The 22,192-nt window shown below is 37.3% G+C and overlaps 1 protein-coding gene across 1 annotated transcript; it reads right to left on the bottom strand.

Annotated features, from left to right (window-relative positions):
• Window positions 1-223: 223 nt before the first annotated feature.
• LOC139696272 (pituitary homeobox 3-like) lies at window positions 224-18,934 on the bottom strand. The gene is made up of 5 exons (XM_071594965.1): window positions 18,787-18,934; window positions 15,230-15,364; window positions 8,775-8,886; window positions 5,566-5,833; window positions 224-2,755 (listed from the first exon to the last, which is right to left on the bottom strand). Exons 1-5 carry the CDS (start codon window positions 18,856-18,858, stop codon window positions 2,329-2,331), a joined length of 1,014 nt encoding a protein of 337 aa, XP_071451066.1. The 5' UTR covers window positions 18,859-18,934; the 3' UTR covers window positions 224-2,328.
• Between the last annotated feature and the right edge of the window lie 3,258 nt (window positions 18,935-22,192).

Genomic DNA, 22,192 nt, shown 5'->3' with positions numbered 1-22,192 from the left:
TTAAACTTAAATTAAATTTTATGAATAATCTATAGCTTCTGCACTTTTAAGTCGCGTTATATAGAATAGAATAACTGGGGTATTTTCAATCAGAAATGATTAACTCTTATTGTAGTCCTTTAAATTGTGCATAAAAATGACTTCACCTATTAGGGTATAAAACATTAGTGAAATAAATCATAACTATCAAAAGAACTATTTATTTTCTATAGCATTATGTGTTTCCAAAATCGATGAATATTTATTATTTTCTATATACAGCAACACAACAGTTTACAAAGGATAACTCATTTGAGAAATGCTATTGAAACATTTTGGTATGAGTTTACCTACTACCGTTCAATCATAAACAACTTTTTATCTCACCATATTTATGAGAACAATAAACAAATGAATACTGATTTATGTGAGCCATCCACAAAACGTTCATTTTCATTTTAAACACCAACTAGGGTACTAAATTTGAGGTTTTCATTTCATGTATACATGCGAATCAGACTATATATACTCCATAATAACAATAAATGTCAACCATAATCATGATATCAAATCACTTCTACTTATAGTTACTTAATTCGACCCTCGGAAATAATTGTGGTAATCGTCATAAGAGATTCATCTCTTGAGGGAGCAATAGGGTTCAATAGGTAGTCAAAATATGTACAGTATTTCAAACGATCTGGTACCTTTATTGGGGCGATAACTATTTCCTGAATAAAGGATAAGCGTTAACTTTAAGTTCATATCCGGCATTGGGAAAATTGAAATTAGACGGAAGGAAATGATAAATAATGTCGCATCACCACGCCTTAACCGAAACCAAAAAAAAAGTGATTTCGTAAGTCTAACGATTTCGCAAACTGTTGCTTTGTGCTCTTTTAGATGTAGTACAAAGTGATGAAGACTGCATTATGTTGAAACTACCGAATAAACGATAGAATAATAATTGCAAAACATTAGGACAGTAACTTACCCATTAGCCCTCTTCTTAGCTTGAACAATTTCATTTGATAAAAGTAAATCTCAGATTTTCATGGCTTAAAATCTGCCAAAGGTATCTTCGCTCAGTAGAGTACTTAAAAATTGAAATTGAGTACATAGATTAATTACCATTACGTATACAAACCCAGGAAAGCATGACATATAAATACCACCACAACATTGCATTTCAAAATCTTTTAGAATCCAAATGTGCGCTTGTAACAGCGACGGTTTGAAGTAGGTGGAAATCGCTTTCCTTTGCAGTTTGAAACAGTAAAATTAATGAAATTCCATTCTTCAGCTTGTTTGACTCCAAAATGAAATTAGTTCATGTACATTGTTTTCTAAGAATAGAGAGCAAAGTGCCAATACACTCCAAAGATAACTTTGCATATACATACTAGCGCACTGCTATTTGCCATTTTTTGGTGATGCGAGGATTCGACACGTGCGCAAATAATAGGGCAGTAGATATGTCAAGCAAACTATATGTTTCTTCCGTAATCGCGAAAAATCGGATTATTCCAATCATATTTGTCTACTATTCATTTTATTCCAAGGTATTATGAGTGGTTTATGGATGAGCAGTCAAGAAAACCCGAAAGTATCCCAAGATTTAGTTCATACGAAAAAAGAGAAAATATATTTGTAACGTTCATTTAAGTGTCAAACATGAACTTTCGCTCACCGTGGGTGAATACTTATGACTTCATTTATTGTCATCCACGAAATCACTTTTAAGCTGTAGCGGGATTCTCGCATCGAGGTACATGAAGTTCAAATAAGAAAATTAAGGAGCTCATAGTTAAATCACAATGTGTCAACATGCAGGACAGCCATACCACGAAGAGAACTTGCTTCATTAGTAATGTGTGCAAATAAAATGCTCTTGCAGTGGATCAGGTATTCTAAATTGCTTTAATGATGTTTTTCGGGATTTGGAAGATGCCACGAGGATTCTAGTTGAGTCCCCTCGCGGTGAGTGCCGGTTGACGCGACTTGGCGTTCGGAACACTCTCTCATATCCATTAACTTTTTATGCCTCAAAACAAGTCTTCTGTTTGGCCGGTAACTTCGGAGTTTTGCAGGTTCACAACAAAACGATCCTGTGAAGGGAAATGCAGTCACCGTCACGGGAGCCTCGCTATCACAACACATTGCTCAAACCACACACAAGTTAGTTACTCAGGTAAAAGATGATGCTAGGGATTATCATTTTAGCGCGAGGGGCTGAGTCTTCGAGCCAGGCCTTCTCAAAACGTTTCCGCGGCTCCGAAGGGAGAGAGTTCTCCCGATGGCCTCCTCCCGCGACGTTCTTTTCTTCTCGGCGAATCTCATCGCCGTCTCTTAGCTGCTAGGCGGCGACCTCCGCATCTGGACCACCTCTGCCCCCCTCTCCTCCTCACCCTCCTCCTCCTCATCCTCCTCCTCGTCTTCCTCTGCGGCCCCCGTGTGGTGCCGTGCGGCGCCCCCGACGACCCCGTGCCTCAGGTCCGTGGGGCCCTCGTGGGGGTCGTCCTGCAGACTTGCCCTCCTCACGATGGCCCCCATGCAGGGACAAGAGGTGGCCCCTGGCGGGGAGGAAGGGGGCCGGGACTGGGGGGATGACGGCACTCCCCGGGAAGGATGATGGGCGGTCGGGGGTGGGGAGTGGGCTGGTGGCGGCGACGGAGGTGATGGGGCATTGGCTGACAGGTTGGTAGGGGCGGAGGCGGCAGAGGTCTGCAGGCGGGGGTTGAGTTTCTCGCAGAGCTGGAGGCCGGCGGGGTTTAAGCTGCCGAGGGAAAGTGCGTATATGAAATTTAATTTATCATTATTAATATTTAAACATGAAAATGAATAGTAAAAACAGGAAGAGATAAAAAAACTTTAGAGGAAAGAGAGGATAGGTGGGCCAAGGAGGATGTGGCATATAATGCTGTAGAAGAAAGGACAATATCAGAGAGTACAGCTAAAATTGCCGTCGGGGAAGAAAAGGAGAATATTGAGTGCGACACAAATCCTGCCGTATAGAAAAAATAACAATGTTGTACAAAACAATTATTAGTTTTATGAAATTTACAGATAGACAAACTTAGGTCGACTTAATACGGTGATGGTAAGAGACAAAGCCGAAAATGTTGAATGGCTGCATTCATTTTCTTACTTTTTGAAAGGTGAAAAATACGATTGTATTGGAAAGTTGACCTGAACTGAATAAAAGATAACATTTTTCAATCATATTGGCATTATTTTCTGTCCAACGAAGAAAGGAGGTATTTATTTTAATCTATCGGGATAATTTTTTTTAATGACGCATTGTGCGGGGATTAATAAATTTAATTTTCATTTACAATCTTCATTATGGTGGACATATCTATTATTTAATGACGGCATTTAAAAAAAATGCTTAATTGCTGTTGGTTTTCTGGAAAAATATATTTGTGAATAGATAACGGTAAGTGTACGTTCTCCTTGTTCATTTCATTGAGGACGGATAAGGGTGTTAAAAGATAATTGATTGCTGATATCTCTTTCATTAACAACAATTAATCTGCGTGCTCCGAAGGGTCGATTTTGTTCTAGTGCTACTGAATCACGAAATTAGTGAGTATCTAGAAGAAGAATATTTCTCCGACACGAGAAATTCGCGTCTTGGTAGCAGCATGAAGCTCTTCCCTCAGTTCCCGACCTCTAGTGGGATGCTAACTATTCATTCTCTACTTCTGTTTGTTCTCAATTAAAATTTATCACCCATCTTCTATTCGTCCATATCCACCCCTTCCTTACGAACTCAGCTCTACACCCTAATTAGATCTACAAAAATGGAAGGTAAAGTAACCCCGATGTCAGATTGATCAGTTTGCTCATCAACAACATCCCCACTTCCGTCAAAGGTTACAATTTGGTATTTTCTTTGAAAGGTCCTGGGTCATACATACCTCATCTACGACAATAACGGGGAATTCACCAGTATTTATTCATGCACAAGGGGCTAAATTGGATGTAAATATTCCCTCCTCAGATAAGAATTTGCAACTCAGCGCCCACGGAAGACTTAAGAAAATGCCCTATTTATTATTATCTTCATAAATATAACTCTGCTTGATATTTTGCTTATTTAATTATTTTCATTGATTCCTTATACTTAATCCATAATGGCTTGAGCATTCATATTGGAATGAAATAAGTAACTTTGTAATTCCACGCACATTTCATTTAGAACACGGCCTAGGTTTCGACGTTGGACGTCATCATTGGGTCCACGTCGCGTCCATCAGGTCCTGACGATGACGTCCAACGTCGAAACCTAGGTATTGTTCTAGTTAAATTGTGTGTGGAATTACAAAATTACTTATTTAATTTCAATATGTTATGTAAATTCCATAAATTTACGCCGGAGTCAACTAATTTCATTAAGTATTCATATCCTTTTTCACCAATAAATTCGGTTCCAGTCGGAGTTTAAAATAAAATATGTGAACATCGTCAAAATGTATCATCTCATAGACATAGAGGTCTCAAAAAATAATCACACATATAACTAAAAGAACTGAAGAAGAGGACTTTATATTGTGTCACCACAGGAGAGTTATTAAACAAGTCTCGAGTAAAAGGAAAAAGAAATTGCCGAAATAAAATACGTGTACATAAATGAAGCCTTGTCATTAGTGTTTCGTCTCCGGTTTAGTGAGGTAAAACAATTCCTTGTACGCATTCCGATAACAGTCAATCTCTCCTAATTTCACAAAATATGACAAAAAGAGCACTTCCACGAGTTAAATACTATGATTATTAAGATAAAGCTTCAATAAGTGAAACCCAGGTCGCAATAAATATTTAACTCGTGGAATTAGTGTTTTTGTAATATTTTGTGATACCTCGCTTCCACTTAATTTCGTCTGAATCTACAGAATTTCTTTCTCTCCAAATTTGCTAATTTGGCTTTGATCTTCCAAAAATTATAGCATTCGTTTGGATTAATGACTTGATTTATCAAATGTACACATTTGATCGCCTTCCTATAGTGTTTTATGTAATGGAGACTTCGTGTTTCATTTGGTCACACCATTAATTTTGAAAGGAAAGTTTCATCTGTATTGGAGAACTTAGTCAGACCTTGTCAAAATAATGGCTGAAATAAACTTATAAAAACCTTACATGCATGTAAAATTCTCAACGCATTTTCTCCCGCACACCTGTAAGGAAATGCAATGAAATTCTACTTCCTTCTCTCCCAAAAAGCCTATTTGAAGGGCACCCCATAGAGCTACAATTCTAGGTACCGTTACTCGCAGTAACCTGTGCCATCAATTGAAATTGTATGTCTTCTGGGGTTGGTGCCTTGGGCACGGAAACTAGGAACTGGTATTTCAGTACGATTCCTTAGAGCGAGAACCCTCTGGTTCATAGGTACGTATAATTATATCCTATAATAAAACCAATATAGGCAATGGTACCATCTCCATGTTTATGGTAATTGCTCTCCGATCAAATTTATAGTTAGGTTCGCCAAAAACCGACGATTAAAACCGTTATACCGCTGTTGGATTGGGATAATTTCTTCCAAGTTCTTTCAAGCCATTCGAATCGGTTGGTGCTTACCTCTGCACCATCCGGTTGTAGCTCTCGCGGCAGAGGGCGGCAGCGGCAGCGGCGGCGGCAGCAGCGGCCGCGGCGGCGGCGTCCCCGGACTCCTGCGGTCCCCCCTGCCCCCCCTGTGACCCTGGGGGTGGCATCTTGAGGGGATGCGCGGAGGGTGGAGAGGAGTCCCCGCCGGGCGAGTGGTGGTCGGGGGGATGGGGAGAGGGGGGCCCCGCCCCGCCGGCCCCTGGCAGGGGCGGTGACAGCCCTGGGTGAGGCGGCGGCCGACCTGCGAACGGGAAGAAAGCGTCGTCGCTTGGCATTGGCACATGGGCATGTGCCGAGCCTGACGGCAGGGACCGCCGCGTTACTAAAACTCTTGATTTTAGAACCAGGAAAATGTATAAATAAACTACTGTACACGGATCGCATAGGGGTCATCATCCCCTTCCTCGAGGTGATTCAGGTAGTATCAGACATTTTTTTAGGGGGTGCTTTTAGCTGTTTATTCATATTTCTTTTTACGTCGCTTTCGTCATCCTCCGTATTTACCATACGTATTAAATCGACAAGTATGGAGAGGGGCTCTGAAAAGTTTGAGCTCAATGAGGGGAATTCGAAATACAAGTACAATCTTAAATCGCATGAAAAGGAGAGAAATAGGTTCCCTGATCAATTTAAATGGATGCATATATGTAACTTCAACTGCATGACATATCTATCCTCTTTGGAAACTATCTTGATTTTCCATTAAAATCCCTAGAAATCTTTTTAAATTATAATGGATTTCTTCTGTAGCTGGGTGAATATTTCATTAATTTCCACTACTTCGTATTTTTTCAGGAGTTTTAGGCATTACAGGATGTATGATGTCACAGAGCGAAGATCACAAATTTTAAACAATGGGAAATAGTGATGCAATACTAAATATTTTATTTTTGCTCTCGTAATCCAGGTTGCGAAAAGCTCAAAATTCAAGGTAGAGTTCGCAAATATTGATCCACGTGTCGAAAAAATGAAAGACGTATAGCGTAACGTACCACGTGCCTGGAGGCTTCATGCCAGTGGCACATGGAGGGGGAGGGGATCAATGAAGATAGAAAATATGACGATAATTATTACATGACAGCAATTCACGACAGAGGTGGCGAGACTTGTCTTTTCGATGAGTCCACCTTGAAAAGATTTATCATTGATCAATCCCCACTAGAAGATGAAACATCTTCAACTGAAACTTGCGCTAATCCGATTTGCTTCGTTGTTTATATCTACATATATTTAAAAAAAAGCAAAGATTAAAAAACAAAATTTTTGTCCCGTGGTCTGACAATATCCATTACGTTTGCCCCAAATCCCTCACCGCCTTTTCTGGAGCATCCCATGGAGGTGGACCTAAATATTCCAATCATAAGGGGGATCGGGATGGTGTGATGAATAACGTACTGGCTTCCCACCGGAAGGGCCCGGTTTCGGATCCTGGATACGGCAGATACTTCTCAGTGGTATCTCGATCGCTACTTGAGGCAATTTGTGGGGATCACTTTGAGTAAGTACGCCGTCCGTCAGATGGGACGTTAAACTGCGGACCACTTGGCGCCTTCCTTTGAGAGTAGGCTAATGCCGACGCCGGGTTTCTCTCCACCCTTCCTCCTTTCCCATCCATACCTAATGGCAAAAGTGACCTCAGCTGTCGGTCACCTCTCCTAAAACTACTACCTCATTCAGAAGGTAAATGCAGCCCTGAGGTGAATACATTAATACGAGTTTCAGTTGTGTATTGGTATGCTTATTTGTGAAATCCAGGAAGAGCTGGCGCTGTTTATTATGTGATCAATCTAATAAGCCCTTTTGAAATTTTTATCACGATATAAGTCCCTGAGGTAGTCAAAGTGGTCTCATTGGAACCTTCAGATAGGAGGGTGACTAAAAATTAGTGTCTTCTATCCATGATTTAGTGTCCTATACTACGACATGAGCGTTCTTTTAATAAGCAAATAAACTCAAAATTTAATTTACAAACAAAAGCTCATATTATTCAGGAGTAAACTCTTCTATTCCATACATTTCGAGGTATTTTCCAACGGAATAGTGATGTTATCCTTACCAAGGACTACTTACTCGTAAAATGCGTCGATTTTAATAATATACTAATCTTTCAAAAAAGAACCTTCGAGAAATCAATTCACTGCGATGAAAACTATACTATGGGCGATCCAAACCAGCTGACTCCAGATGAACACACCAGAAAGTCCAAACGAAAATGTTTAAATATTCAAGATCTACCATTTATAATCTTAGAATAAATCATAATTGTTATTTACCTCTACAGCGTAAAAACAATGAACGTTTTTAAATAATACTTTCTGTGAAGAAAGAATAAGAAAACTTCCTGGAGTAATTACTCCTGCCAATAGATTGGGTCAACCAATTACCTTACTGCTAGTCTGTTAGAGGGAAATTACTCCGAATAGTATGCTTGCTTTATTAAAACGGCGGTAAATTAAAACAATAATTCATTTGGATTTTAAATGCGAGTAAAATTGCGGTAGCCTAAAAAATTATATCCCAAGGAATGCCATGCAAAAGGTACCTTTTCTTAAACCGTTATCGGAAAAGTGAGGCGTTGAATGAGCGGTAAGATATAGATTCAGTTAATTTCAGTGAATTAAAACCAATTATTAAAAGGCTAAATTAAAAATGAAGCATGTTTACAATTGAAAGAAAAAGGAAATTCTCTCTTGGGCATGGAAAAGAATGGTGAAAAGAAGTTGGATGGAAGGGAATAACAACGAAGTATTACGTACTGTGGAGACATAGAGGAAAACGCTGTTAAAATCGAAAAGAAAAGGTAGAAAAAGTGGACCGAAGAGCTATTGAGAGGTAGCGGGATGGGGTAGAAGGATTTGGAAAGCGGCTTAGAGGAAGGAAGACAGAGGATGGGAAAAACCTTAGCTTGGCAAGAAGACTGATAGGAAGTATGAAGAACAGAAGATGAAATTAATCTGGGAAAATCGAGAACTTAGGCTACGGAGAGTAATGGGCAAGTGCAGCATTAATCTTTGCCAAGGAACGTCCAAAACACATCTCTTGATTGGTCGATTACCTATGATGTACACTATGGGGGTGAAGGTGGAGGATTCCGATTATGATTCGGGTAAACATACTCGTGGGTCAGCGGGTATCAAGGTATACTCGCGTGCATTCATTCATAGCATGCGGTGTGCCCTCACCTAGTAAAAGGGGCGGTGCACCAAGACCCAGGCAGCGCATTCTCCAGGCGTCTTGCAGAAGCTGGAGCCTCGCCTGCTTCCTCCACTTGGCTCTCCTATTCTGGAACCACACCTGCGAATCCGATTGATGGATAGTCAAGACACAGCATCCGTGTTATAAGCACCTATGATTTATCTAAACTCTCAAAGGTGGGCATCCTAGATGAAAATTCAGGAACGCCAAAAAAACGTATGCTGAAGCTGTAACAAAGTCCCCGGGACATATTCATGGGCGTTTTTTAGGGCTTCAGTTAAAACAAATGCCAAGTTTTATTGGATGATATATTATTCCATTGCAAAATCATACATGAGTAGATCAGCGGTGAGGTCTTAAAAAAGCAAAAGTGATTCAAAAAGATCAACTGTTAAGTAATCATTGCTGGATAAAAAGATTTATAAGAGTATCATGCGCACACTTTCTTTATTTGGACAGCCACGCGGAAAGAAGGCAGCTTCAGAAAATTGTGCGTATGGTTGAAAAAATGATGCCTAAATTCATCGGTAAGTAAATCTCATATTGTTTTCTGAAGTAAAACAATAAAATTTCTCTCTCAGCTTCTCGTAACGCATGGAGACAAAAGATTTTTACCAGGTTACGATTGAGATTGTGTCCAATATAATCATCAATTGACAGAAAAATATTATCACTTGATACGCTCGTAAAGAATACCTCTTTCTTACCAGAACGAACTTAATAATAATGAAAATTGCAGGTCAAAAATCTCAGTGATGCTGCCAATTTCGTCTCCGGAGGCAACATTGCTGAACTCATTTAACTCTTTTCTCCTCGCTTTTCATTATTTATTTTTAGTATTCAATATGATATAATAACTAGTAAGTTGTGATTTCCGTTTTCATTCATTATTTTTTACTTTATCAAGAAACAGAATTTGAATCGATCAAATTATGCTCGAAGGCTATGCAAAAATCTGAGTCTTACAAAGTAAAGACGGTTGTACCAACACCACATACCGATGCTAACCGTGAAATGAGAAAGTCTAAGAATAAGTAGTCGGGTACGAGTTTTGATGCCATTCGGATGATGAAGTCGACCCTTTTGGGATATGATGGGTCAATCGAATGGTAAAGAAAGTGATCGATGGCGTTATCTATTCGAGGAATGTGGACATTACTGAATAATAAACTTGGTAATATCCACACATTTTACTCAAACCAACCGGATTAGATTTTTTCACATCCTTATCAAAAGATAAATTTCGATTTCATCAATTTGCTGTCTCTTAATACTGGGGTGAAAGCATCGAATAGAGTCGGTGTATGTTTTAATTGAAAGCGTGGAATGTCACCAAGTTTGTTTCGTTATTCGGTCTTATGAAGATTAAGAGACTTGTAACCCAAAAACATATTTTCACGTAAATCCGGATTCTGGAAGGAGAGAACAGGATCTCTGATTCATATTGGTGAACTTCTAAAGTCAGAGATCGGTGCAGTAATGTTCATCAACACAAACCAGTGCAGTAATACTCATATACTTGTATACCTAGTCATCTTTACCTCCATCTATGAAAGCTTAATTTGGTTTTCGTGTTATGTACTTCGATATCTTGTGTCTGCATGTCCAACCATTGAAATCCACCTCAAGGACATGTGGCTTGGGATGAGGAAATTATTAGGGTACCAGCCATTAGTAGACAAATATTAGGTAATAGATGCATTTGAATATATATTTTCTAATACACAACTAACTACAAGCATAAAAACAGTAGTGTCCCCATTGCCACTGCAAACAAGAATAGAGAAGCAATCACGTAATTACTTCGAGTAGCAGCAGCCCATAAATGCTTTGAAAGTCCATAATTACAGGATTATGGCATTAAAATATTTATACATTAATGCATTTTTACTGGTTAAAAATGATGTAACCATTCCGATTAAAATATTTCCCCCGTTTTAATAACCAAACAATACTAACAGAGTACATCACTCAGTTGCGGTATACTATAATAATTGAACAATGAAAATGATAGAACGATTGGAAGACTGTAGATACAAGAAGTGGGCATGCGAAAAATGAACCTGAAATGTTGAGAATGGTTTAAAGTAAATGGAACGAGAGAGGGGGGAGCTACTACGTAGCGTAACAGCTTACACATATTGAACGTAAAAGGAAATACATGTGGGGGAATAATTTAACCAATGAGAGAGTGTTATGGATTGAAAGTGAAAAATTTCCTGCATTAAAATTTATTGATTTTCGTGTTCAGTTCAAAACTACACCTACCCATGAATATCATAATGGCGCGATAGGCTGCGGAGATGATGGAGTAGAAGGGTTCTAAAATAAGAATCAGAGAAGTAATCAAAATATAAAATACGACGAAAACCATATAATCATAGATTTTGGAGATCAATCGAAGGCTTAGGAGAAAAAATGGAAATTTCGGACTGGGAAAACGAGGAGCAAGAGAAAAACTGTTGGAATATTGCTCTCGATATACGTGAATGTGGCATAATATTCCTGGAAAAGACATTATTTACACCAGAATTAAATGAAGTGAAGCTTTAGAAACAATATCAAAGACTTTAAAATCCTTTGATTGACTTGCTCATTTCTGAATTAGTATCACGTACATCCCTCCTCTTATTAACGTGCGCACGATTGAGTACAACCCTTTCTGCACAAGTATTAAATTAATGGCAGTGTAAGTATTAATTATATGTTGCCACTTATTTACGCAGTTTTTATTTTCAAAATGCGAATTAAAACTCGTACTTCAAACGGTCACGTAATCAAACTTCTTCCTCATAAATTTTACGAATTAGTCCAAAACTTCTCTGCATTCCCATATCTCTCAAATTCACTGTAAATACTATATATTGGAATAATTACCTATTCTAATATCTTAGTTCGACTCAAGATTCGGTTGCAGTTTTTTTCCCTTACTATCAAGTATTCATGAAATCAAAATGTTCTTATTTATTTTAATTTCCTCCATGTATCCATAACTACTGATATTAGCATTTAGCTCTTTCAAGTATTCTTTCCACTCTACCTGAATTCATTTCTTCTCGATTGTCAACTATAATGGTCTACGTGTTATTTTATACTGGATAAGTGAGGAAGCACTCCATTAAAACATAACGGTCCACATTTCAAGAAAACGGAGACTAACGAAGAAGGTTTTGAAAAGAATTATGTAAAGAAAAATTGAAAATGAATCCGAGCACTTCCGAAATAAGGACCAACTAGGACTATGGAGACGTCCAGGCACAAGAGAAATTATCGCGGTCGGTCAATTACTACGGGCTGAAAAAGATTAAGTTGCTCGTATTCATTGATTAGGAAAAATGTTATGGTATTTTTACAGGAACTGAATGACATACTGAAGAATGTCAAACCTACGTAAGTTCCCCATTTTTGACAAATATGAGAAGTTTTATAATAATGAAATAGAATTAAGTAGTTTTGATTAAATATAGACTGAAAATAATGGAATATAAAACAAAAACTAAAAGATGTTAACTGATTTATCCATGTGGTATTTCTGCGTCAAAGTACGCAAAATTAACGTAGTGAGTAGAATTCAGTCTTTGGGATATAAGTAAAATAACTTGTATAATTTTATTCAAGGAGGAAGTGGAATTCTTCATTTTGCTGAAGACACAAATGTGTTATCAGAGAAAAGAAGTGGTCTGAAGAGGGCGATTTTACTTAGTAGAAGGGAGATCAAGATGATTGTTTGAGGCCGAATGCCACCCGAGTGGGAAAAAGGGAATTCAAATTCTACCATGAGATACAGACTATATAGAGAGCATATGTAGAAGGGTCAATGTAATGAAATTGCAAAGAGACTGCTAGTAGAATAGGTAGGCCAATACGTTGATCAAGATAAGAAAGCCTCTTTTAACAGTCAGGAAAAGCACTCTTGGGTCAAAAGAGCACTTAATGAAAATATATCTCCAGCTTAATACTCTATGGGTTTGAGGCCTGGACTAGAGCATACAACGGAAAACTAGAAGAAACGGGACTCTAGTCTAAGTTAAACGAAAATACTTAATTAATTCTCTGAGAACAATGAAAGGAAGGAATGTTTTCAATGTGAGAGGACGCTTTTACTAGGACCGGGAATCCTCACGAATTCACTAAAAAAAATTAAAATCGTATGCATTGCCAGATCTACGAATTGAATTACATTAGAATTAGAACAAATATCAAATTTGATTCGGGGAAATTTAGTGTTCTTGAGATTATATAGAATGATTAAATAAATTTGGCATGTGATTTAGTGATGGTGGAGATTCCAGATATCTCATTCCGTCTTGGTAAAGCGAGAGGAAAGACGAGACTATCAGGACGCAATTTATAGAATAATCATGAATTCAGTTCACAGTTCATTCAATTATCAAATAGTTTCAATATATAGTGAATTAAGGTATGTGGTCAAAGAAACTTATGTAAAATTATTCGGCTATATGAACAAACAGCTTTGAGATTTGCTGGAATGCTAATTTGGATGTGATTTCTAAGATTGATGGAGTAACATCAATTATTCCTCAATATAATGTATTTTATTCGATGAGTGAGCACTCGGTTGGATTTGCCACATTTAGTAGTGTTCTAAGTGATTGCATTTTGGCAATAGGAGTTTCACAAAAGAACACTAAATTTTTAAATGAAGCACCAGCCGAAGGCAAAAGGAACATGCTTGAAAATGTTTGAAAGCACTGACATGAATAAATCTTGGATAAGATACTAAAAAAGTATTTCCCATTTTTGTTGCAAACGATTTGATTTCAACTTAGTTGGTAAGATCCTTAGGTGACCAAGTATTGAAACTGCGAAGTTAATGATTCTATTGCCATTATTTTTTGATAGACTTCGATTTAAATGATGTTAATATCAAGCCAGCGAGTTAAAGGTATGGAGGAGAGGTTCGTTAAAAATGAATCGCCTATTTACACTCAAGAGTAAATGTTATAAAAAACATTACATGGTACCGAATTTCCAAGGCATCTACCTTTCTTCCCCTATAATGTTTATCACTTTACCTGTCTTACTTACCGTAATATTTTATTATATCCACTCCAACATCACATTGAATAAAATCTTCCACCTACTTTTATTCTCTGGCGGCCATGTGGAGGCCAAGCTATAGCTACATTACTCTCTACTAATTACATTTCTCTAATGAACTATAGAAGCTGTTAATAATCTTTCATTTGTATCTTAAGTTCCCTTTTTTTACTCCCGTATATAAAAAACAATTTTTTCCTAATAAATTCTTTATTAATGAGTTAATTTTCCTCTAAAGTACTTCTTAATCAACTGAAAGTTTCCAACTGCTCTAACTATTAACTGTCAAATTTAAATTGTAACTTCTATACTTCATGAAAATTTTCTCATAATTGGTTCTCATTCCATACCTATCGCACTGGTTTTATAATTATACACAGTGAATGCTGATTTGTTAGCTCAAGCTTGATTTTAGTATCTTTACCGACTTGATCAGCTGCCCACCTACTTTCATTGTCCCTCATACCATTTATTCGTTCAATTCTTTAGTAGACAGGGATGATATCGGGCAGCGAATCCTTTTCATCCGTTGCTTTCTTAGTCAATAATATAAGGTTTTGAATGAGTCCAGTTGTCCATGATTCCAAAAGTCCGCTCTTATCTTTCATTAGATGCTCATTATTGTTATACGCTGCGCAATATAGATTGACATTTATATTTGACTAATTTATTTGTAGCCCCTGAACCTATTATTCTTGTCTAATCTATTTGTAGCCCCTGAACCTATATCACAATTGTATTCGTTCCTCAAGGACCAAACATTGATGTAGGAAATTGCGCCACCAAGACGAACGGATTCAAAGGAGAAATAAATGCAGTAAGTACCTCAATAATTTGTAAATACTTAACCATCAAAATCTAACCTTTTGCGTAAAGGGCATTGAACTTTTTACATTTATATTATAATACATTTTTTGCCTTTCTATTTTAAGTATTATTATCAATCCATCAATTATATATAAGACTATAAAAGTTTTCTGCGGTTAAACTCGGAAATTAGTCCAAAGGTAATACCTACCACTATCTACTCAATGCAGTTTCCCTACCAGCAACTCTTTCACGTTATCCCTCCACTCATCCGCGCTTGGCAGTAATTATATACGTTCTAAGTGTACTTCTTGAAGTATGAATTTAGCTAAGAAAAATTATTTAACTTTTCATTCATCAACAGCCTCCTTTGTGGAAGCGCGATATACCCGTTAAAAATATATTTTTATTATTTTATTACAAATAATAAACATTTTAAAGAGAGAAGCTCTTGGAACCAAACACAGAGAGAAGTTCGAGTACGAACATTTCGTATTTAAAAAAATCAGAGTTTTGTAATATAGTATACTAAATGTTACCTGGACCTGTATCATAGTAAATGCTAACTGCTTACCTGGACCCTTGCCTCAGACAGATTGATCCTTAGGGCCACCTCTTCTCTTAGAAAGACGTCTGGGTAGTGCGTCTTCTGGAACAAAGACTCAAGTTCCTGGAGTTGCTGTGGGGTGAATGTGGTCCGATTCCTCCTCTACAGGCAAGCCAAGAAACATAAATTTACTGGCCTCATTCACACTTTGATAAGTTGCGATAATTTTTTATACTATTCACACACACTTCATCCAATGAAAGGAGATTTCAAATTCTTTAAAAAAAAAATTTCAAACTAAAAAATGTGAATTTATAGACTTGGTAGTAATTGTTAAATTCAATGAAAAATCATGGCAATGAAAATAAAAATTTTGTAAATCTCATAAATATTTAACTTACTAGACAATTGTAGAAGAAATTACAGCCAGGAGTTGAAAGTACCCTCCTGAATTAGGGTAATTATTTAATAAAAATGACCCTAATTTTTCAAAAATGATTAATTCAGGGGTATGTAATCCGAAGTAACACTCGTAGCAATTGGGATGACGATGTCCTTCATCTGTTGGTTGCACTTAATTCATTGTTAAAAGATGCTAAATTCTATTGCTTCTACGGAAATCATTACTTCGTTCCTAGCATTCATCTTCAAATTCCTCGTCATTCCGAAGGTTTAAAAACAACTAATAGAGAAATAAAGTAAGCGATATGGTGTGAAATTAAAATATAAGCAGGCACTCAATAGGAAATGTTTAATGGCACAATTCGCAGAAATACTTCCGATAGAGTAACTGATATCGATTTCAAATATTAATTATGCTCGGTAATATACGACCAATTCGACTTATTCAACAATAAATGCATAGCATAGATGTGGGCGGAGTGGAAATGATAAAAATGCATAAATATATATTTTAATAAAAAAACTGGAATACGTTTTCATTTAGCAAGAGCATTTTAATAAAATTCCACAGCAGTATCACTACGATGTTTTTCGTGCAAGGGGAATATATTTTCTCCGCATATTCACAGCATTTCAATAATGAAAGTAATATTTTATTGCGTAAATAGAGCACAGCAGTGGCATGTTACCAGCACCTTTAAATGCGCTGGGATATTTTTCGTTCTATTTTCAACACTTAATTCAAAACTAACGACATCCTACGCATTAAAATCACAATATTCTTGCACAATTGTTGGGAACTTCGACACGCTTTATTAATGTTCCAAAAGTGAAACAAGCATTTTTTCACTTGTGATAGATGAAGAAAATTATAAGGAATACCTTTCAAAACATTAATTATTTCACTTAGATTTTGGCGTAATTTGGTGTTAAGCATTGGATCAGAATTAATTGACACAACGGAAGAATTACGGAAAAATAGCACGAAAACACATTCAAAGACTCTAAATTGTATCTGAAAGTTTGCTAATAGAAATTCGTGAAAAATTAAAGAAGATGAAAAATACATATTATAAATCATTAATTGGGAAAAAAGGACACATGCAGAAATTTTACTTCCGAGGTTGTTTTTATCATAGTTTCGAATGCAGTCAAACTGAGAAAATACTCGAAAGTGTAAGTAATTGAAACTCAAAGAAACTCAAACCGGCTGAAATATTCGGATTCACACCAGTCGAAGTTGACGTAATATTTGCTGGCATTTAACACCGAAGAACCCCAGAAAGACTGTGATAGTCAAATACTTATCGCAGGTGCGTAATAAATAGTGCATTCAAGGTAACTAGGTATAATCGGGTTCCAAGTGTCATGTAGAGAATCTCTCTTTTGGAAAAAAATAAAAAGTGTCATCTCGAATGGAAAAACTTTTATAAGACCGCATTTTAGTTTAATCGAGAAATAACATACACGCTACTGTAAAACTGTGGTCATGTAAACTAGTTTGTAAATGCTTAAAGAAGGAGAAAAAAAGCATCGTTAAAATTAAAAAAAATGAATTTTCAGCCATCAAATTTGTAGTTGGAATTGGAAAATTATTTCATACTAGATTATAACACTGAAATATCTGATTAATTTATGAACACGCATAAATGCATCAGATGTGATATAGTAATGAGAACTTCAATATTTATTAAGGAAATGGTTGCACAGTTTATTCTTCGTAAACGATTCTAAATTCGCAGACTTTTGCACAAACTCCGCAAACCGATTCCACCCCATATAACAATTTGATCTTACCACCGAGCCTTAAGCAACACTTATCATTCTACTTTTGACCTATTGCTCGATGCATGATTCAACTTATCAATCTTGTGTTATTCATGCAGCCACCCTGGGAAAACTGGGATTGAAAATTATTTTGAGTTCGAATTCTAATATTTGAACGCTCAAATCAACTAATGTTCATACTTATGGAATAAAACACAAAAAATATATCAGTCACCATATCCAATGGAAATACAATTGAAATGGCACCCTAAAATAGACAACGTTTTCTAATTCTTAGATCAACAAAAACACGAAGTTAATGGCAACCGTTTCCTCGTTTGATAACATATTGAACAATTTAATATTTCCTTACAACACTGGAGCTACAGGATGTCGAACATTCATCAACTCCTCAGTAAAAAGAGTACTTCCATTACATGTGTGCAGCCTTCCATTAATGCTTTCAACACAACTTAGAGCTGCAAAATTGAGAACTAATACAGACTCTGGTAGAGAACCGTGAAAAGTTCAAATAATTTAGGGATTTCGCTAGAATTATTCCTCGTTCTTCAGATTTGAATGCGACTGATGAAAACACTGACATATATAAGAGCATGGTAACAAAAGGTGTGATGAATTAACTGGATCCCTATTTCCCTTTTTCAGTACAGTCTGGAGAAATCGAATTTAATTTGAACGAAGAAACCCAAAAAAATGTATCGTTTGAGTTTTTCAAAGCATTCTAGAATTTGTATAATTGCGAGAAATTTTTAAACCCAAAAATATATCCGTTCTTCATCGTAATAACATAAATGGGGTGTAAGTATTTATCGTACTTAGACGCTTCTTACATTGAAACCGTATAAGACGAACAAAGGACCTGTCTGTTGAGATGTTATAAATATCGTGGTTGACTTTATCATTATACCGGGAATCTCCGTTCTGTATGGCTAGATTTAATGATACCTTTAGCAAGTTTCTGAAAGTATGCGGCCAGAATCTTCGTGAGTATATAGAAACTACCGGTGGTTCATGAAATAACACAATTTAATGAGTTCAAAGGCACAGAAGTAATTTAAGCTGATTATTTTCAAATAAACACCCGAGCATTTATGTGGAGATAATTAATTTCATAATTATTACTCATAATTAGAAATAATAATAAAATTACATCGAATTAAATAAAAAAATTACAATCGAAGCAAAGTTCGATAGAATTTTCCAAAAAAAGCATCGCCCAAATTAGTCGAAAAACGTATTTAAAATTAACCCTGAAGATATTCAGGTTTCTTTCTGAAACAGCACCTTTGATGAACTCTAAATCGGCGTTTACGAATCATTCGACAGCGAACGGATCGGATCAAAAACTTGGCATCTCCGAAGAAAAGGGGAAAATTGAATCGCAATCCACTCACCTGCCTCCTGCGTCCGAACATGTACTCCGAGAGGAGATCCCCGGGGAGGGGAGATAAGAAGGGCCCTGCCATGTCGTCACCCGCTTTCCTGCCTGACGTCCGTCTCTCCTCCCCCTCGCTCGCTAGAAACCAACCACCAACAACGAAACACGACCACGGAACTCAGAGGCAACACGGAGCGGGAGGGTGTATTTATAACGTGCGGAGGGGGGGTGAGACGGGGGGAGTGGGGAGGGGAGAGTGGGAGGGGTTGGGATTTCAACCACGCCCCTTCTCCGGAACTTCCCCTCCCCTCTTCCGGCCTCCCACCCCCCAGGCGCCCATCCCCGGGACCCTGTGGATCTCGGCCTCCCCCCCCAACTTCCACTGCCCCATCCTCCTCCATCGCACCCCCCAACGTCGCCCGACCCTTTTCCGCGCCCCTAACCACATAATCCGATTCACATTCACACAGGAATGCCGGGGAGATCCCAGACCCTACCACCCCTGCGAGGGAGGAGGGAAATGGGAAGTAAAGAGAGGAAGGAAATAAAAAAGAGTCCTCGCCGACGACGGGCGTGATGTTTTTCTTCTCTCAAAACGACCGAAATTCCCGTCCCTTCGCCCCGAATTAGGGGCGGGTTCAGGGAGGCGATTTTTTGGAGGCTTGATTCAGCGGTTTTCCTCGAGTTTACTCTCCGGGCAAGGGAAATGTGGAAAGGAGTCAAAATTTTGAATATTAGTCACGCCTCCTTCTCTTTGTTTACGTCTGTCCCAAATCCTGTTGTTTATTTGTTTTAATTTTGGATAATAAAGAGGTAAATTTAAAAGTTGTGACTCATTGTCTTGATTACCCAGAATTTCTTGGAACTTAATATTAAAATATAAGTTGGAAATAGCGCTTTTCAAATTAGATTTAGAGTCATTAGTCGGAGATAATCATTATAAATCGAAATTAGTCGAATAATTTGAGTGATATTTTGGGTGATTTCCGAGATAGTATAGATTCAAAAGATATTTGTTTAGGTATTTTATTTGGTAATACATTATTTTTATTTTTGGCTATCTTAAAAATTCAAATTTCTCATGAAATGTGCCTTTTTCCTTGGTGGATATTAGTTCAAAAATATTGAATACTTTTTCACTTGGGTGATGATGGTTTCAAAGAATGTTCTTCGTTAAATTTCTCCGTTCTAGCATTGCTTACGCCTCAGGTAAAATGAACAACGGTGATTCAACACCGAATCTCTGCGAATCCAACCAAGAGCTTTCAAAAGTGTATGGAATCCATTGTACTATAATTAATCTATTGGGAGCTAAACCTTTTTCTGTTAAAATTATTATTAAAAAAATACGCTCATTAAACCTATATGACATCTCATCTGTGGCAGATAGATATGGTATTCCTGAGCAGCATTGTGCTAAATAATAGAATAATTTACTTCCATATCAACGGAATAACTTTGAGATTCAGTAGTGTTTTCTCAGTTCACTGCCATAGTTGAAGTACAGAAGAGGTTCAAGCATCTTTTGAAAGTCGAAGAAATAACGTTAGAAAAAAGCATTAATGGTGCGCCTATTGACTTGTCGCATAAATGAACCAAAGAAATGCATTTTATAAAAGCAACGAATCACTTAGCGAAGTATTATTCAAGAGAGATCGTTCTCAGGGCAACCTGTTGGTAATAAAAAGTATATTTTAGATGCGGAGAAATTTGATAATTAAGATGTCGTTTGAGATATTTAGCGCCCGACTTTGGTGCGCGTAGAATTTTAGTTGTAATTTGTATTCTATCCATTTCACAATTAAATGAGTCCTCACTTGATTTTTTCGTTGAAAAATAACAGCTGTTTTGGATGGAGAAAATATTCCATTCAGGAAGACATTATTGCAAGATCAACTTTAAGAGCTTTTTAAATACGGCAATGTACAAGGACGTAAACCATGAACCGAAAGTTGGGGAATTGCGTAAATGCATCTCAGACCTAAACATTTGAACCGAGTCTACCAAATATCGGTAGGCTACAGTACTAATTCTAGGGAACCTAGTAAAAATATGCATCTAAATAAGCCGGAAACCTGTCAAAACTGAAGTTTCTGAATCGCAACGAACTATGATCATCTCCTCCTCAAGTCTCACTGAGATTGAAAACTGCAATACCCGGAAGGAAATGCGCGTTAGATTTCTTTCATAATTATGCTGTAATTGATCTGAGGAAAGCTGAAAAAAGTTTGAAATATATTTTTTCTGAGGTAGCTTATTTTGATGCTTTAGTTGTTTGCAATTCCCTCCACATCCCTTTGAAATGCTTTACGGACGAAGGAAGAAATGCCATACTTAATTATCTGTTGTCATAATATAGGACTGTAGGGTGCATTGAATAACCTTCTTCTGTTAATGTTTGCGGAGCTAAGGATTATATTGCTAGAGGGAAAGAGCCGAAAGTAGGTACACTTGACTATTGTAGGTGATGGGTCTTTTTAGAAAATATTGTATTCATGATTAACCACTACTATAGTCCAGATTAGGCTAAAATCTATGTAAAAACCCTGTGAATGTTCCCAAAAAACAGTGTATGTTGCACTGTTTTTTAGTGTTCAATTACTAAAGATGAGATTTTATGGTTACTAAGCATCCTCGTGTTTCCATTGGCATGCGCGAATTAGGGTCAATAATGATATGAACAAATAGAAAAATGCAAGGATTAGTAATTAATTAATTTTAAAACCAAATTTCTTGAACAAGCTTTCTTTTCTTCGTCTTTACATCTCTCTTTCTGAGAAAAAATCATTTCTGACAAACCCTTTCTGAGAAAAAACAATTTTAGCTATAATCACAACTCCTTGTCGCAAGAGGTATTCGTTTGAAGATACTTAAATATTGGTTGGTAAGTACGTATTTACCAAGATGTCACTTGTTTTCTTAAATCGTCACTTTAAGAAAGAGAGCATATTTTTTTGGCCAACAGAGGAGTCAATAAAAAAGTGTCGGAAAACCCTGCCATATGCATTTCTTCATTTAATCATCTATCTGCTCATTTCAGTTCTACCATAGATTCCTAAAAAAAATGCTTGTACTCGCAAATTTCCAAATATTCCAGCGCATTATCCAGAGAACTAAAAGAACAGACCCTAGTACGTTACCTTGTGGCACACAATATTCGCCTAGCTCTACCCAACAATCCCACGTAGTGATTAGCACGTGGTTTGTGCGAATCGAAGGGGGAGAGAAAGGAGACTGTAAAGGGAAAAGAGAGAGAGAGAGAAAGAGGGAGCGCTGAGGATGATGGGAAACGGGATAAGGCTTAGCGGCGTGGATATGAACACCCTCACTCCCTCCACTCCACACCCCTGCCGCATCTCCCCCCGTAAAACCCTCGCATCATCTCCTTACCCCCTTCATTCATTGGTCGGTGCCCCCGGGTG

The sequence above is a fragment of the Hetaerina americana genome, unplaced genomic scaffold (assembly GCF_022747635.1).
Source record: "Hetaerina americana unplaced genomic scaffold, ioHetAmer1.1.p SCAF_7, whole genome shotgun sequence".
Taxonomy (NCBI): domain Eukaryota; kingdom Metazoa; phylum Arthropoda; class Insecta; order Odonata; family Calopterygidae; genus Hetaerina; species Hetaerina americana.
This window is presented reverse-complemented; position numbering and strand designations above follow the sequence as displayed.